We start from the raw sequence: 18386 nt of genomic DNA on the forward strand, positions 1-18386 counted from the left end.
CAATGGGAAAGTGGCATTAGAAGTACACTATGCGTGGGAGGAGAGACACAGTGGGTAACAGCACTACTGCATGAGGAGCCCCCCCGAGAAAGACACGGACTTCTCACAGCTGCTATAGATCAGCAAAAGAGGTTTCATTGGGAAATCTGTTTCCCAAAAGCTCAAGAACTGAGATTATTAAATGTTACTAACAAGGAGTATTTTAATAAGAAAAGTAGTTGTTTTAAAAACAAAGATAGGAGTCCTGCCCTGACTTCCCTCAGTAATAGACGGAAAGCGTTAAGATGAAATAAACCCTTTCTTTCTCAAGTTGTTCTTGATCATAGTGTTTTATCACAGCAATAGAAACCCTAGCTAAAGACAGCGTTTAATGTCACACCTTGTGCACAAGGGACATGCAAAGAGTGGTGGATACAGTGCAGATTTGCAGTCACCCTCTGAGTTAGGTGTGATTGACTAGTGAAAGAGTATTTGATTCAACTAAATCATTTTTAATTCTAGTAAGGTCAAAAGAATATCATTCAATAATACATTTTTCATGCCACAAATTGTTTTATTATTTCCCTATTATTTATTTATTATAAACTCTGTTTATAAAAACGTGAGTTGGATATCTCAAATGATTTTTTTATTTATAGTCTTATTTTTTTCCTTGTCACCTTTATTAAACCAATGAAGAGCAGAAGAATTTTTATTTAGACTTCTTTTTTTATTAGACTACACAGGCTTGTCTCACTCATTATAGATTGTATTTATTGTTTGACAAATCAAATGGTCTGTAATTGACCAATATTTTCAGGTGGATATATTTTTCCCTTCAGTTCATATATATATATATATATATATGCATATATATACATATATATATGCTATGAAAATGTGAGCTTGTTATAAAAATTTATCTTAAAACACAATACATGTTAGTGCCTCAGTTTTTTATATATACTTGCATGAATTTGACTCCCAGGTTCTAGTGGTTACATGATTTTGACACAAATTGTAGTCTGCTCATTAAAGTAGAAATGAGATTTTCCATTTCCCAACCATGTATTCTGATAAATGAATCATTTCATTCCAGAACCGAATCCTACTAATACTGACATAAACATAAGACATCACACATGTGTACACAACACATTCAAATAAACACACACATATACACAAACACACTCATTCACAAAGTGGAAAACTATTTTGTTAACACAGGAGTTGTTTGACTGGCAGATGAGGATGAACTTAACGTTTCCCACATTATTATGCCACTTAAAAAGAGGAAGTGATAATGCCTGGGGCTTTGAAATGTAGCAGTGCAAAAGCATGTGCTGAGGTGCTAATGTTGCTGAATGCCTGCGCACATGGAGTGGAGGCAATGAAGCTGATTCGAGCAGCCCAAAAACCTATAGCAACATCCTGATCTTTTTTATCTTTCTTTTCCACCATAAATAAAAATACCCAAAATGGAAGTTTTCTTAGGCTAGTATATAATCTGCCTAATGATAAAGTTTCAGTAAATAAATACAGAGTTTTGGAATGTAAATCATGAAACTTGATAATTTTTGATAGGCTAGTAAATAAAAATAATTTAAGTGGCCACATAGGATTTTGACAAGCTTGATTGAAGTTTGGGGTTGTCAGGGTCCAGCCCATCTGCATCAGGCATACTACTTATAAAGAAGGAATAGTTCATAAAGGAAGGAGGAATGTTGTTGCTTGTTTGCAGGAGTTGGCCCTACATGTATCTCCATGCATTGGGAATTAGTGCACTTTTCTCAGATGCTTCATCATTGCACAGACCTGTGTGCCCCTTTCTCACTGATTCCTCAGAGCTCTTAGTTATAGGAACCTGCCCTTGATATGTCCTCTAAATGTTTCCTCTTTATTTGCCTTGTTTTATGGCTAAACATTCTCTTTAAAATCCCCACATGGTAGTTTTACATGATTTTTTATAGTCATTCTAGTAGGTCTTTATTCTTTCAGTGTTTGTTGCTCAGAAAGAAAAAAAAAGGAAAAGAAAAAGAAAAAACCAGGTACTGTACTGGGTGCTGAGAATTCACTATTACTAGGCACTGTCTATGAAGCTTCCAGAATGATTCTGAACCCCTTCCAAAAGCATGAGTCAGATAACAGAGATGCAAAGGGCAGAAGGGTAGAGAGGGGTTAGTAGGAGTGAGCCCTGCATTGTCATGAGGATGTTTTTCATGATGATGTCATGTAGTTTAAGATTAAAAAAAAAATGGAAAAGATAAGAATTTGAGAGGTCTTTTTCATAGATTTTTGAGCACCATGATTATTGCAGTGAAAGATGACTTAGCTATATCAGAAGTCCTGATATGATAAGGGTATTGAAACACCCAAAAGCTCTCCTTAGAAACCTTACACTGACTCAGCTTCAAGCTGTTTCTAGCACAGTCCAGCAATTGGATCTGTAAACTGGAGAGCTCCTCACAAAATTCGAGATCTCAGTTTCTTCATCTGTAACATAAGGGCATACGACTGACCCTTCCCTCCACTTCCTCCCTTCCTTCCTTGTTTAGGTCTGACTTCCTGCCTCTGCCTCTCATGTACTAGGATTATAGGTGTGTACCACTATGCCTAGCTGGTTCCATCTGTTTCTGAGATTCTTTGGTGGATAAGGAAGCAAATGGGCAGTTATGAAAAAAAAAAGTCACACTGAGATTCTAATCTTAGAGTCAGCATGAAAGTGCAGCACAGTGGTGTGGGCAGAGGGATCATCAGGTATTCATTTCCTTCCTGTGAACTTAGGTAAAGGGATGCCTTGCAGACCCCAAACACTTATGTAAATCACTCTAGAAAATGAATGAGAAAGCAATCTTATGTAAATATACAGTGTCCTTAACAGTCAAAGTGACGAGTAGCGGCCACAGCAACGTTTTAAGTGATACAGATAGAATTTCAGTACTGTGAGCACTGACATGCTCATTTCCCGGTTTTAGTGATGTACAGTGCTGAGGTTATTGTAATGAACATCATGTTTCTCCTTGAAAAGCCCTTTTAAGTCTTAAAAATTATAATCTACTTTGGTGAAACTGATCATTCTTTAAGTGAGTTGACTTTTATTATTTATTTAAGTCAGTTAAGCTTTGTATCCAGAGTTTTCTCTCAACACTCTAGTTTTTCATACAATATTTACCCAGTAGTTTTTTAACTTAAAAATTTTTAGTCATTTTTCCTTGCCTTTTATAGATGCTTATTCCAAAAAATGACTTGATATAACTTAGGAAGCTTTAAGGTAGAAAATATTGATAGATCAATGATAAGGGAACAGAAAGCGAAAATAGAAAAATAAATAAAATGGAAAATGCACTCAGTTATATATCAAAAGAATTCTCACCCAAATACATCCAAGTACCACCTAAGTAGAGTGTATTCTGTTATGTGTTTGAGGCAATTATGTATTTAGATAGATAGATAGATAGATAGATAGATAGATAGATAGATAGATAGATAGATATAGATAGATAGACAGACAGTAGGTAGATGAAAGATGAATAGATACAATGTATCTATCCTGAATAATGTAAATTTATGTTGACACCTTTCAGGATTTTTTTTCCATTAAAAATTGCAAACTTGTTTAAAAAAAAAACAACTTTTTTGTGATACTCAGATTTCGCTCCTGAATCTTTGAGGAGTAGATAAGGGATACAAATGGAGGGCCAAACAACATTTGTTCAGTAGATACAGCAGTGTTTTGTTGCTACATAAACAACCTCCCCAATTTTACCGGACATGTGAATGTCTGGGCACATGTCAATTCATTCTCTTGAGATGTCAATAACATTTTAGCAAGCTATATAAGCATTCTAACCCTTCTAAAAAAAAAAAAAAACCAGGGTTTTACGGGTCTAGAAATCATATTTTTAGTCTCTGTTTGTTCTTTGTGCCCGATTTTATGTCATGTGTCACTGTTCGTTTGCTGCATAAAGTATCAGTAGATCTAATATCAAGTCTTAAACTCTAAGTAGAAACCACAGCAATGGCTGTATCTAAATGGCACTGCTGATAAAAACAGTTCCTGTTGCCAACTAACTGTGTCAGCCTCAGTAAATAGAACTGTGTGTTTTCACCATAATTTTAAACTATATTTTTCTGTCAGATTCATATGGGATTCACACTACAAAACTCACCTAAATTTTAAAAAGATGCCAGACTTACAACTTCATCAACAGAGAGGTAGACATATGTTGACACGAGTATGAGAGAATCTGACGCCCTTGGCACAAGTAAGAAAGGGTGCCGTCTATTAACAGAATTGGAATCTTCTCCAAAACAGCTAGAACCTTGTTTTCCTTGAAAAAGTTTGTTTCTTGACTACTAGAAACAAAATGATTTTTAAAGTGGTAAACTATAAGTGAAGTTATTTACATTTTATTTCAGAAAATTTATTTCTAGCTTCATTGAGCAAAAATTCCAAATCAGAAGTGTATTTTAAGCAGTAAAGGAGAGATTTGCAGGCTTTAATACAGTCCAGCTGTTTCATACAGAGCGCAGTTCTGCAAACACTCCTATAGAGAGACTTCAGTGGAGTCTGAGCAAGCTAGAAAATGTAAATATTTATTTTACCTTTTTTGGGTAGTTGAGGAAAAGGGCTGGGAAGGATTAGAAGACTGGCTATTTCCTTCTTCCATGGCATTCTGTGAGGTCTTAGAGCGCAAACAGTACCAGTAAAGGCTGGTCCTCCTGTGTGCGCAGATGTTCTGCAACGAAGAGCTCCACCAGCACATTCAAGACGGAAAGAGGCACCCTGCAGCCGGCTCGCTGAGTTAGGAAGACAGTTATGCCGACACCTAGAGTCTAGATCAGCTCACTATGTAACCTCCATTTTTTCCACTTGCTAGCACTTGTCCTTTCACCACCCATAAAAGTTCCCTCTGTTTTAAATACTGAGAACTTTACAAAATGCTTAACAAAATACCTTCCTTTTATACATCTGTGTTAAAAGATTTTATAGGTAACTGGCAGAATTTAACCCAGAATGGGGTTTAAACCTTGAAGTATTTCAGTGGAAGGTTTATACTTTCATCCCATGGGTCACAAACAAAAAGGCCAATAGTTTTGGAACTTTAAAATATTAGTTCTCTTGTGCCCATGAAACACAACTTTAAAAAATAAATAATTAAGTTGTTTAATATTGGCTAAGTCATAATAAGGGCTAACATAAAAGGGACATACTTTACAAATAACTTTAATATTCAGGCTAAGCACCCTTACAAATAAGAGCTTATTATGGAAATTCTATCAGCCCTAACTGCTGGCATCATTGTATTGTTTAAATTAGTCTTCTGGGACTAAAAGAAAATGCTCACAGCAATTTATAAATGAATTTTTCTCTCTTGTGTAACATTATATGTCCCATTGAAACACTAATTTCTATGACTTCTCCTGTTAAGATTAAGCTTTTGGGGAGCTTCATGCTTAAGTAGTAATATTAAATTTGTGGGTAAAGAGTGATATACTTAATACTTTCATTTTCTGTGTAAACACTTATTTGTACAGTATGCAATTGAAAACAGTAACTTGAACCTAGTTAATAAGTGTGGATTCCATATGTGAAGAAACCAAAACCAGACATAAAATTGAACTAAGGCAGTTTGCTATTTGTACACCTGAGTGTCAGGTCCAAAAGAAACTGGGACAAATGGCTATCCGTGGAACCTGTTAGCACACCAAAGTCCAAGCTGGCCTCTAGGTTCCCTTGGTACCTGTGACTCTTCTCAGCTCTTCTCGCACTGTCTTCCACCCTAAAGTTCCCCAGCTCATGGGCTTTCTTTGCCCTAGCTTCTCATTTCAGCCAGGCACTTTCTCATGCCTGCCCCCCATCTTCCTCATCCCCACCTCTCCTGTCCCCTCTCTTTTCAAGGCCTGGCCCATTCTGCTGACCATGTTTAGTCTCTCCCTGCTCAGGACTCTTCCAGATGCCTCTAGCTGCTCTCTCCCTCATAGCCACAATAAAAACTTCCCTCAGCCATACCTTGGAGTAGTCGTGTCCTCACTTTGTACAGTGAGGATGTGCTAGGAATCATTAAAGATTGGGTGTGCTAAGAAGTCTTTAGCCATGGTCTAATAGCTGATGTGTGCTTTTGGAGGGAAGAAAGTAGCCCATGTCCTCGGCTAAAGTTCTACTGGCACAGGTCTTAGTGGCTTCACAAAGCACCTCTGTGGGGAGCTGAGTCCTCTGGATCAGCTCCTCTTCACTCATTTTGTTGCTTAAAAGAATTGGTGCTCCCATTGGGCAGTGACAGGGCAAGACCAGCATTCCAACTGTGCTTCCTCTGAAGGCCTTTGGTTCCTTAGCATATAGAATAGAAACCACTGAGTCTGGAAAACAGGAAAGCCAATGCAAAAGTGAGGAAGTTCCACAACTCAGCAAAGACAACTATTGGAGAAGGCCGCTAGTTAGTTCCCAGCTGCCCCGAAATAATCACACAGAAGCTATATTATTTAAATCACTGTTTGTTTGGCCCATTAGCTCTAGCTTCTTTTGGCTAACTCGTACATCTTAATTTAACCCATCTCCATTAATCTGTGTATTGCCACGTGGCAGTGGCTTACCAGGTAAAGTTCAGGTGTTTGTCTCTGGTGGGGCACCATGGCTTCTCTCTGACTCTGCCTCCCAGGATGCCGTTTAGTTTTCCTCTCCTAGCTCTTTTCCCCTATAGCTCTGATATAGGCTCAAAGCAGTTCCTTTATTAACCAATGATATTCACAGCATGCAGAGGGGACTCCCACATCAACAACAATAAAGAAATCTGTCTTAATAATGATTGCCAAGCTCAGTGTCCATCATATGTGCTAAGGTGCTGAGGAGAATGAAAAGGAGCCATGAAAATACTAATTTGACCTGAACAGTCAAAACTGAATCACTTACATTTTGTTTGGGTATTTTTTTCTTAATGTTTTTGTTTGCTTGCTTGTTTTATTTACATTTCTTGGTTTTTGTTTTGTTTTTGTTTTTGTTTTTTTTACTTTTATTTATGACAAATATTCTGGTCAAAAGTTCTTTGAGACAGTCCCATCAGCCTTAGCCGATTGGAGAATACAAGCATCTGACTTTCCCATTCTGTGAATGACCCTGCAGATAGCATAGGTTTTAAACTGGCCAATAAACCAATTTCTGATCCTGCCACCCTTGGTCATGTTCATCTGGATGAATGTATGGTCTTTGGCACCAATGATGCAGTTGCTTGTGGAGCATTTCCAGGGCACTTACAGGTCCGTGAACTCACTGAGGTCGTTCTGCTTGTCAAGGCCTGGCCTACTCACTAGACCAGCAGAGAAGCAGAAAGGCTTGTTTGTTTTATTTTGTTAAGGCAGGGGGAGAGAGAGAGAGAGAGCGCATGTGCATGCAAGAAGGAACATAAAATTAGATGGGTAGGGAAGGGAGATGGGAAGGATCTGGGAAGGGTTGGGAGAGGTTCAAGAATATGATAAAAAATATGAAAAAAGTTTTGTTTTGTTTTTTTAAAAAAAATCTGAATCGCCCTGAAAATCTGATTTTCTGAAGTTACAGCCAAGTCTGGGAACTTTGCACATGTTGCTGTGTATTTTTAATGAGTGCACCGATTAGTAATTACTTAAGATCATTGAAAATGCCATAGAGAGCAGTCTGTTAGTGTTGAGGCACTTTCAGGATGAAGCCTGGACATCTAGGATTTTCGTTGTTACTGTATGGAACAGAACATTTCCTTTTATCTTTTTACAGCCAATTGGTGCTTTGAACCCAAAGAGAGCAGTGTTTTACGCAGAGCGTTATGAGACATGGGAAGATGATCAAAGCCCACCCTACCACTATAATACACATTACTCAACAGCAACTTCTGCTCTGTCGTGGCTTGTTCGAATTGTAAGTATCATCCTTAACTTAACGGTCTCTATCTCCAGAGTGTGCTGTGTAAGGAAATTAAATGAAAATCATGTACATTTGGTGTCCATTTCAATGACTAGAGACTAGTGAGCAGAGAATAGACTCCATGTACCCCAGGGAAGATTCAGCCTGTGATCTTCCTTCTCAGCTTTCCAAGTGCTGGGATTGCAGATGTGCACACCACACTTTGTTTTGATTTTTTTTAATGTAAGGTCATTAGGAATCCAGTTACTTAAATTCCTATACTTATTTTTGAGCTGGGGATTAGCACACACTGAGCAGGCGCTCTGTTACTAGCCCTAACCCTGCATACACGCACACACACACACACACACACACACACACACACACACCCATATCCCCAAATGAGTCATAAAGGACCCTCTGGTGTACATCTTTAATTTTAGATCAGTTAATATATTAATGAAACAAACCCAAAACTGACTTTAAGAAACTAACTCTGTACTTCTAAACCAGAGGTAAAGATAGAAAATTGTGACTCTTTTTTTAGACCAAGACTTTTAAATTAATCTCATCTCTTCAGAATTCAGCTCAATTGTGTGAAGTTTGAAGTTAAGAAAAATCTTAACTGTATTTTAGACCCTAGAATAATTAGATCTAATTGTAATTTTGAGAGCATCACTGTTGTGGCCAGGCCTGGTTACAGGAACCAGTCAGAACTGACGTCCTTCAGTTGATGGTCACAGTACTCTGCATAGGCAGAAGTCGCCTCTCTCAGCAAAGAAAGACACCCTCTGATTCGCCACACAGAGCTCATGGACTCCAGCCTGTGGCTCTAGCCTCAGAACTGAGCAGACTACAGAATGGATCAGTCAAGATTTAGGAGAGCTGATTTCTGATAACCACAGACATACAATGTGGTCTTAGTTGATTTGTACTCAGAAATAAGAAAACGAAAAGACTGATAAATTCAGTTCTCAGATCACCAGTGATTAGGCCATAAATTTCCAGTCATTATCACTACTGGTGGGGAATGACCTCCTAGGCATGAATGAACCACAAGCAAACAAAAATCAGTACAGGAAGCATAGATTTAAAATCTAGAGGGAAAGGTTTCTGTAAAGTTCTATTTGCTGATTGCTGTGGGAGCCAAGGAAAAAAATGTGGCTGTACCTAAGCAGGCCAAGAACTGCCCTTCCCAACCCACACAACCTGTTTGGTTTCATCAGGTTAGTCCACCTACAATTTGCAAGAGGCCCGCAGAATCATAACATAAATACATTTTTAGAAAACATTTAAACCAAAAGTTTGCACTCTGGGAGGCCTTTTTATACCTCATCAGACTTGATGCCACAGCCTTGGTGAGCCACCACAGTAAAGGGGAGTATACCTCATTCGGGTCTTGGCAATAGAAGAAAGTCCAGAGCTGTGTGTAACAACAACAACAACAATAGATATTTCAATTGGTTGTCCTGAGATTTAAATAAGAGTAATGTTTGATTGCATCTTGAAATAGACACAGTGGTCTTATGTGTTTTATGTGAATGCCAATTAGTCAGATAAGGAGACAGATTGACAAAACTCATTAAAAGAAAAACACTTGTTTTCAATCACCTGGTCTATTTAATATTTTTCTCTTCCAAGTAAGCTAAATCTTTTCTCCAGTCATGAAGCACAGGTCCTCTGGCTAACCTGCTGTTCTAGTGGGTGGAGCATAGGCCTGGAACTATGCAAGGGTCTGACAGTGATCTTCCATGTCTACTGCACAGACAGCATTGCTGTCTCACAGCTTCTAGTACTCTTGTTGAGAAGGGAAAGAAAAAAGGAGAATTAGTTTCATAAATTTTAAACCTGTTTACTTTTTGATCATGTAACCAATAAAAAATATTTATGAAATGCTTAATATTTTGAACTTATTTTGGAATACAAAGAACTTATATTTCTAGCACAATATTGCATTTGTTGGCTTGCTGTATCTGACTACACAGATATCTAGAGTTGCTTTCATGAGGACTTATTAGCTCAAAGCTTCATGGAAAGTATCAGAGACGAGTACTGTGGTCTAACAGCTTAGGGAGCATTCAACTAACGGGCCAGGGAACTTTGCTTTCTTCACTCTAACCCTAAGTAGAAAATGCACTTATAATGTGTGTCACTAAGAATCTGTTCATAAAATATTATACATATTAAAATAAGTGTCTGTCCTCTACTTTTCAAGTCTTTTAGACCTAGTCATTAAATTCATTATCATTCAATCTGTTTACTGTGACAATGATGATAATTGCATAAAAATGCTGATTAGCTTTATACCTCATTACTTTAAATTAAGAATATTCTTTCAGGCAAACTACCAATGAAATCACTTGTCTGACTTGCCAGACCCTAGAAAGACTGTTTCATTGATGACTGTCAGACAAATGCTGAATAAACCCTCATTTGAAACTGGGATTCCTTAATACATGGGGCAGTTGTGATCAGACTTCTGTCCTTCCTGGACCTGAGACATCACCCAAGTAAACACATGCTGCTCACTCACGAGTGTTTCCTGTCCTACTCAGTATGCCAGCTCAGCCATCTAGTGCTTCAGTTCTTCAGACATTTAATAACAATAATCCTTAAGACAGTAAATACGTAACATTCAAAATTTTACTATTTACATGTGTTTATAAGTTAGAGCTTTCTTTATAATTACAGATTATTTAGAAAGCTTACCCTAGAAACTCAACTGTCATGTATCATTAAAAATACCTGTTTCTAGTAACAGTGACCAACAGAACTTTGACAGGCATCACTCGGACAACCCAGCTAAAACTTTTCAGTGTTGTTATTTTGTGTGCTGACACTGAAGGGCAGTGCATATTCACTTAGAGGAAAATAGGTGATATTAATCAGAGATCAGAAGTGTGGCGCACAGAAGGCATGCAGGTTAATTAGTAGAAAATGCTGACTGATTCTAGAGTTACTTTGGGGTTCTTTCAAAAGAAATAGAAAAAAATGTATATCTCAGGCTTTGAGTACTGTAGAAATAGTCATCCTTCCCACATATAGAAGTGTGACCTTGACCTTGCTCAGATGTTGAGGGGAGGCACACACGTGCTGGGGAGACAACGTCAGGGTGCAAGCCCAGATAGACAAAGGTTCTGTGTTCTTGACACAGGAAGGCCTCAGTATCAACCTTCTTCCCTTCCTTCTTTGTAAGGTAAGGTTCCACATCACTTCAGATCTGCCTCCAAAGGGGACTCCCCGCACAGCGGGGGTCCCTTCCAAGACCCAGATTAGGAACTGCCTGGGGGGGGGGTTGTTAAAATGGCAGGAAACCCTGGTATTAAATGACCTTGCAAGTGCCATTCTTAGGAGAAAAAGGGGAGGTCTCTGTCAAAATGGTGGTAAAGGAGATAGAAGATGAGGAACAAGGGAAAGGGGACCAGGAAAAGGGCAGGGATATTTGTTCCAGACGGACAAAGGACTGCTTCTAGACAGAGAGGAGACAGACATCGCACATGGGCAAATGGCAGTTTATAAAGGTAAAGGGGAAAATCACATTAGGATGAGGTATTTAATTTTAATTGGTCCTGTTATTTAGGTGAACCAAAGGGGGCTTCTGATTTCTGGACTTTGATAGTCAGACTCAGGAGGAAAAAGTGGCCAAATAAAGGAATAAACCTTGGTGGCTAGCTTTAGGAATGTAATCTAACAGTTTTTAGCAAGGCAGAGGGAATAGAGGAGAAGGGCCAGGCCCACCAGAGCCACATGCTCGAGTGGGCTGTGTCCCTTCAGCATTTTTCCTTTGCTGGGATTACACATAATTGGGGATTGGTTTGCTTTTTAAATGGAGTGAAGGAAACAAAAGCAAAAACAAGCCAGTGTTGTTTCTAACATGGAATTAACTGGTCTGTAGAGGTTACAAGGCAGGGAAGGCAGCCAGCGCCCTTGGAGGAATTCAGTGAACTGGCAGTCTGGGGGCACAAAGCTGGCTTGTTTTATCCTTTTATGTCAGGTAAGGCATAGCAAACTTTCTCTTTGTTATTTCATTTAATCTTATCTAATTCCTGCAATTATCCCAAAGATTATTGTCAGTGTCAGCTTACAATGATGAAGTAACAGAGGCAGTTTTGTGACAGAGTTACATAAAGGAACTTGCTCAAGACTTTAAAATTAACCAGTCATATTTTGTTCAATTTTTCGGTACTGTTTTCAATTTATAGTCCAGTTTTGATTGATTTAATGAGCATATCTACCGCATTTACCATCTGACTTTTATTAGTAAGCTAAAAGTCTACAAGGCAAGTTAATCAGTGAGAGACACCTCAGACAGTTTTTGTTCCTATTGTGGTAACATCAATTTGTCTCTCACATAACTTAAAATCTTAACTGAGTGACCTTCCAGGCTGCATATTTGACTTTCAGATAAAATAATTAATTCCTCTTTTTCTTGTTACATCATCTTTGCTGTATCATTCATGGTCTTATCTCTTCCATATCACTTTTCTGTCTTTCAAAATTGAAGATGATATATTACAAACTTAGGAACCTGCTGACATCTGTTCACACTAAATTTTAGGAAGAAATTGAAAAGGGTAAATATTCCTGGTTGTTGCCCAGTGGCTGCCCTCTAAGATGACTGGCAAGGAAAGGAGTAAAGAGACGTGGGAAATGCCTAACACACTAACAAACGAACACAGATGCACAGTAGAGAAAATACCCCACAGAATTTTTAACATCATCAAGTGTGGTATTGATTTTTTTATTGATCTTCCCCATCATAAGCTTCAGAGAAAAGGGTTAAGTATGACAAAATAAATACACATTTGCTTTTGTTCTACTTAAAGGCAACTAAAGAATTCTTAGTGGGAATGAATATTATTTACTCTTTTTGGAGACAAATTTAGTGATGTTAAAAGCAATGCCTCCCATTCCACCTAAAAACTGCAGAGCAGGCATTAAAATGGGATAAATGCCCAGGTGTTGTGACAGCATTATCCCAGGACTCCTGCTGTGGGAGACGTCCTTATTGATAGACACAGTGCTCAGGATGCTAACCAAAGGCAACAGTTACAAAGTTTTGAAATTGTCAAGTCTCTATCACATTCACTTTATTTCATTCCTTATTCAACAGATTAGGTAGAGAATCTATGCAATAGGAGTTAAACTGAGTATTGGAGATGAAATAAAGAATGAGATAGACAGGGGTGCTTTCATAGTGGGGAATGCAGTCAGATAGCTGTATGAACAGTGTTCAGAGTCTGAGGAGATGGCAGCTGCTCAGAACGTACAGGGAATCCAGAATAGTCTTCAGGGGTAAGTGTCTAATGAGGGAAAAGGATGTTTGTATCTTGTAGAAGGAATGACATGCACCAAGGGCCAGAAGCTAAAGCAGCAGACTAAGACCCCAGCACAGCAAAAGGGAATGTGAGAACTAAGACACTGCATAATTGAAACTTCCCCCAGAGCTCCCTGGAGCTGCAAGATAACGGAATAGGATTCATATTTCTAAAAGAGCATCATGTAGACCCTGTGCTTGGGTGGCCCTTCTTAGCTACTCCGAAGTGGACATCACCTGGCTTGTCATCTTATAGTTAGTGTGTATAGGTTGAACTACAAGAAAATAAGAAAATCTCTCTTATAAATGTCATGAGAATCATTTACAGAGAAATCATAGAGTACATCATCACTTTGCAGATGAAGAGACATGCTCATGGGACCAGACGACACACCAGGCTGTGGAATAAGACATTGCCAGGCTACAATGACACACCATATCTCGTGACACCTTGTGGGGGTTTTTCCTAGGGCTCTGGATTTCTTCTGCCTATGGAGGGCCTCAGAGATACTGTTTTGGGGTTCTTTTGTTTTGTTTTGTTCTTGCAAAGAAATTACTATATCTGTATTTTGTGTGATCCAATGAATGATTCTTTTTTTTGCTCAGGAGCCATTCACAACCTTCTTCCTCAATGCAAATGATGGGAAATTTGACCATCCTGACCGAACCTTCTCATCCATTGCAAGGTCATGGAGAACCAGTCAGAGAGATACCTCTGATGTCAAGGTATGTTTATTTATCATTTATAGTCACAGAAATCTAAAGCTTGTTGAATGTTTTATTTCTGAGTATTAATGGATATATATGACATTTTATATTATGGCTTTGTTTCATTATATTAAAATTGTATACTCCATCTAATCTTAAAGAAAGTCTGTTATTGTTGTATGACCCATTTAGTTTAATCAGGGCCATCTGTGTGACTGGTTTATTGAGAATATCCATTGAAACCTGGAGGGATGGTCACCAGTGGGTACATAACTTAAAGAAATGCTCCCCCTTTCCTTGAACCCATAAGAAATGTTTCAGCAGTGAAAGCTAGGGCTCCCTGAGGCCTTCCTCCATCCTGACTGTTGATGGGGCCATTCATATGCAGACATGGGGTAATCATTGGTTGTTTCTGAGAGTTCACGAAGGCGCTATTTTGCAGTCTTTCTCCCTTCCTCCTGACTGTTACCATTTTTTATGCCCTCTTGCACAGTGTTCCCCAGCCTTATAGGGGATGATATAAGTGTCTTATTTAGGGCCGAGCACTCAACCCTCACTTATTTTCAGCACCTCTTACAGCCATGTGTCTGTCTGCCTTCTGGCAGCTCACTGAAAGGAGAGGTTTCTCTGATTACGACTGGGAGTGGTGATAGTCTTTAGGTATAAAAATACATTTAGAAGGTGGGTTGACACGCTAGTTAAACAACAAAGTTGAACTCACTAGCTCCAATGACACCCTCCCTGTGGGCTTTTGGGAAAGTTTATAATACCAGATACAAATTTCCTCTTGTGGAAAGGGTCTTAAACATAATCAGAGTAGTAGCTTAATCACTTAATAGTTGTGCCATCATTGCCCAAATGAGCAGGACCCTATGGTGGATGAGGTTGGCATCGTAAATTCCAGCAACCTATATAGCTCCTTCCAGCATTTTGAAAGCTATCTGAAGGAGGCTTCCAGCTGCATTCCAGCTTGATTTCTCTATAGCATATGATCAGGTGTGCTGTGCCTTAAGCAGTAAGATCATATCTTCTGTTCTGACGTACAACTAGGAGGAATGACAGAAGCCTTGTTTTAGGGGCTCCTAGAGTCTTCCTAACAATGACTAGCAAGGAGGTGCTCCCTACCTGGCACTGGAGATTTTTGTTAATAACAATTAGCTTCAATTAAGAACAATTAAAAAGCAGTTCAGGATTTTTTTGTTTCAATCAATTAAGGTGTTTCAATTAAAAAAAAAACCCTTATCTAATCCAAATGGTATAATCAGGAGATGGGAAGAAAAATCCGTAACTTACCTTTCCTGCTGTTCACTCAATATTTGGCCCATTGCATAAAACACGGTGGGAATTGAATGTGACCTTAATGTGTCATAGTGTTATAACTGGCCCAGCTTCGGGTTTTTGGAGCCTGGGGCAATTAATAAAGCATTAATGACAAGACCCATTTAAAATGCACGCTTTTCTGTCCAGCCTTAGCCTTTATTTGACTGCCTGGGGATACTAGGCAACGGTACATATTAGATTAAACCAGCACACATAATACCCAGAAAGAGAGCAGAACAATTTTACAGTTGGTACTACTTACTATTTCTAAATACAAAGATTTGATAATTGTTTATACGTGCTCTTTTTTTTTAGAAAAAAAAAAGGAAAGGACTACATCATGGTCATGATTGATGCATGAGGAAAGTGTGCTCCTTTTTTCTCTGTCTGATCGTAAGATCACATGATCAAGTTATTTCTTATTCTTTATAACACTTTCTCTACCACTGCCACTCAGTGCACAATTGTTAGGTATCACTGAATTTAGGGCCTAGTCCTACAAAAGGGAGCCAGTTAAACTCAGCTGTTTGATTTGCATATCTGTGGCTATCCAAAATATTTATACAAGGCAATACAGTGTCAGCAAACTGAGAAGAATTTTTTGAGTGAATGAAAGCTGTGTATTCACTTTGTTTTCAAAGCAAGTCACAAACGAGGTTGAAGCAGAATGTAGCACATCCATTTTTTATTTGTTACTATTAAAGTTTATGAGAGTCCATTTTAATTTATGCATATAACGTTTAGAAAAAAACAACGGTTTAAACTGCAGCCCTGCTGAGTTAAATGTGGTGGCCACACTTACCTAACAGTCTTAACGTCCCTAAAGAATTAAACTAAAATATCCAAAAGCCATCATTCCAACTGACTGTGGCCAGGGAAATCAGGGAGAGGCCTACCCTTGTTTGATATACTTGGAGAACAAAAAGAAAACTGGGAGCTGGAAGGCACTCCATAAGCAGCAATGTCTCAGCCTCGTGTCACAAATCATATTCCTTTATGGAATTCAATATTTTCATGTTAAGTCAAAGCTGTATTTTAGCGAACTATTTCAAGTAGAAATCCATCCTCACTGTTAACTAGCATCATAACAGCAAAGAATTGACATTTTACCTAACTTAGAGGTTCACCCTCACATGCCCACACATACATGGGGTCAGTTAATTCTAACTTATTTATGTAATCACACTTTTCAACTTTCCTTTCCTCCCTGAGAACTGGGTCAGTGCTTCAAGTACCAGAGACCTCAGCAAGCTGCATTTTAGTCACTAGATCCCCCCTCACCCCTCCCCCCCTCCACACACACACAACCTTCCTCCTGTTACCATTTAAGGAACATTCACATTCTGTTGCTAATTGTGGTACTTGACTACCTGAAGTTAGGCATCAAAGAAACCATCTTCCTAACCTGGAAGTTTTTTTGGTTTTCATCCCCAAGCAGACATACTGAACCCCACACCAAGACCTCCCACACACACTTACTTGGTAACTAGGGAATGTATTTCTCCACCTTGACATTGTGCAGACTATGTTATCAGTTCTCCCTGACCAGCAGCCTTGGTCCTTGCGTACTGTGTGATTGTATCCTGGGCTCTCTTTCTTCTGCCAGACTGCATGTTCACACAGAGAAATGTACTTCTGTATCCTGGAATGAGGCTCTGTGTACCTTGTATGTATTTATAAAGGGTGTTTCTTAATAATGGGGCCAGTGGTTCAATGCCATCTGCATGTTTAATTGTTAAACATATTATCAAACCCTCATCCCCCGTGATGACAGTTCCCTCCCTAAAGCCATGTGCTAGGCTGCTCCTCCCCATGCCCAACTCATTCTGCTGGAAGAAGTAAGGTGGCTGCTGGTGCTCTGGAAAGTGCATCAGGGAGTGGACAACACCGCCTCTATGCACAGCACTGTTCTGTGCTTATTTACCATAAGATGACACATGCAAGCTCATCTCCAAGTTCCAGACAACCAGCGCTACAGAGAAACCCTGTCTTGAAAGAAGGAAGGAATGGAAGGGAGGGAAGAAAGAGAAAGGAAAACAATAAATTGCAGGCAGTATGGCTTCCATCAGGTTTCTCTTCCATGTGTGTACTCACCTGTGAGTGTGTGTGCCCAATCACATATGTCCGCTTGTGTTCTGATACTTACTGTTACAGCATCAGAATGTATGTCTTATAACAAAATGTTAGAATGTTTGAGGTTTTATGAAAGAATAGCTGGTGAGTTGAAATTTTTAAGTGCATGATTCAGTACATCTATTAAGGTATTTTTTACTCTAAAAAGGATCAATTTAGTAGGGAAGAGTGAGTTACTAGTAATAATAATCCCACTAACTTCTGGAACACGGATTTTTATTTCTGGTCTCTACTGTGTAATACTGCAGTTGACATGTTTTCAAGGAAACATGGTTTTGTTTCCAGAGAAGAAACCTATCTCTGCACTATCTACTGACTTAGACAACCCTGCAAGGCTGAGAATGCGGTGGTGGATGGTTTCATTCTGTCTCTCTCCATTAATGTCAGTTTCTTCCTGTGCTAATGAAGGCAAGATGAGTAGGAAGGGGAGCTGCCCAAGTGACCTCTGAGGAGAGCTCCCAGGAGTGGAGTCAAATCAGTTAGTTTTGGCTCTGGGGTTTTGTATTTTGATTTTAAATTTCTTTCCTTCAACCATGTCCTACCAGCGGAGCTATTCTACTTAGAGATGTTCTTACACTAATTTTCCTTAATACCTTCCAAAGTTGTTACCTTCCTTTCTGAACAGCTCTGTAGATGTTAGAAAAGGTGGCTGTGACACAGTGTCATTAAGGTGACATAGTGTAAATTAATGCAGTTAATGGAGGTGCTCACACTGCCTCAGTGACCCATTATGAGCTCTTGTGGAATTAACAGATGCCCGGGCATCAGTCTTTTGGGAAAAGGATAGAAAAGCGCTGGCAGCTTTAAAACCTCACAGTGAATTATATTAGGAAAGTGAAAACGTCTGGGTTAGATTTGATTTCACCAGGAAGCCATAAAATGGTGCGGCTCTCAGCAAAATATATTAAACTGAAATGTCAGATTTGATGCAATAGGTACACAATTATGATAGTGTTAATAGTGGTCTTCTATCATCCTAAGACATACTTTCCAGTTCAATTTCTCAGCAGCTTGAACTTGTCATAAGCTTATAAATTAGAAATTGTGTTTGAGGATATT

General features: G+C 38.9%; 1 protein-coding gene and 1 pseudogene across 3 annotated transcripts in view; one reads left to right on the forward strand and one right to left on the reverse strand.

Moving 5' to 3' along the window:
- Nbea (neurobeachin) overlaps positions 1-18386 on the forward strand; it is a 515411-nt gene that overhangs the window by 437382 nt on the left and 59643 nt on the right. For all 3 annotated transcript variants that reach the window (XM_087899501.1, XM_087899503.1, XM_087899502.1), the window contains exons 45-46: positions 7724-7864; positions 13773-13892. In XM_087899501.1, coding sequence (XP_087755627.1) covers positions 7724-7864; positions 13773-13892 — 261 coding nt within the window. The remainder of the gene's footprint in view (positions 1-7723; positions 7865-13772; positions 13893-18386) is intronic.
- On the reverse strand, positions 7012-7554 carry LOC125394180 (small ribosomal subunit protein eS21 pseudogene; annotated as a pseudogene).

Source organism: Myodes glareolus, chromosome 20, assembly GCF_982192425.1.
Source record: "Myodes glareolus chromosome 20, mMyoGla1.1, whole genome shotgun sequence".
NCBI classification, from domain to species: Eukaryota; Metazoa; Chordata; class Mammalia; order Rodentia; family Cricetidae; genus Myodes; species Myodes glareolus.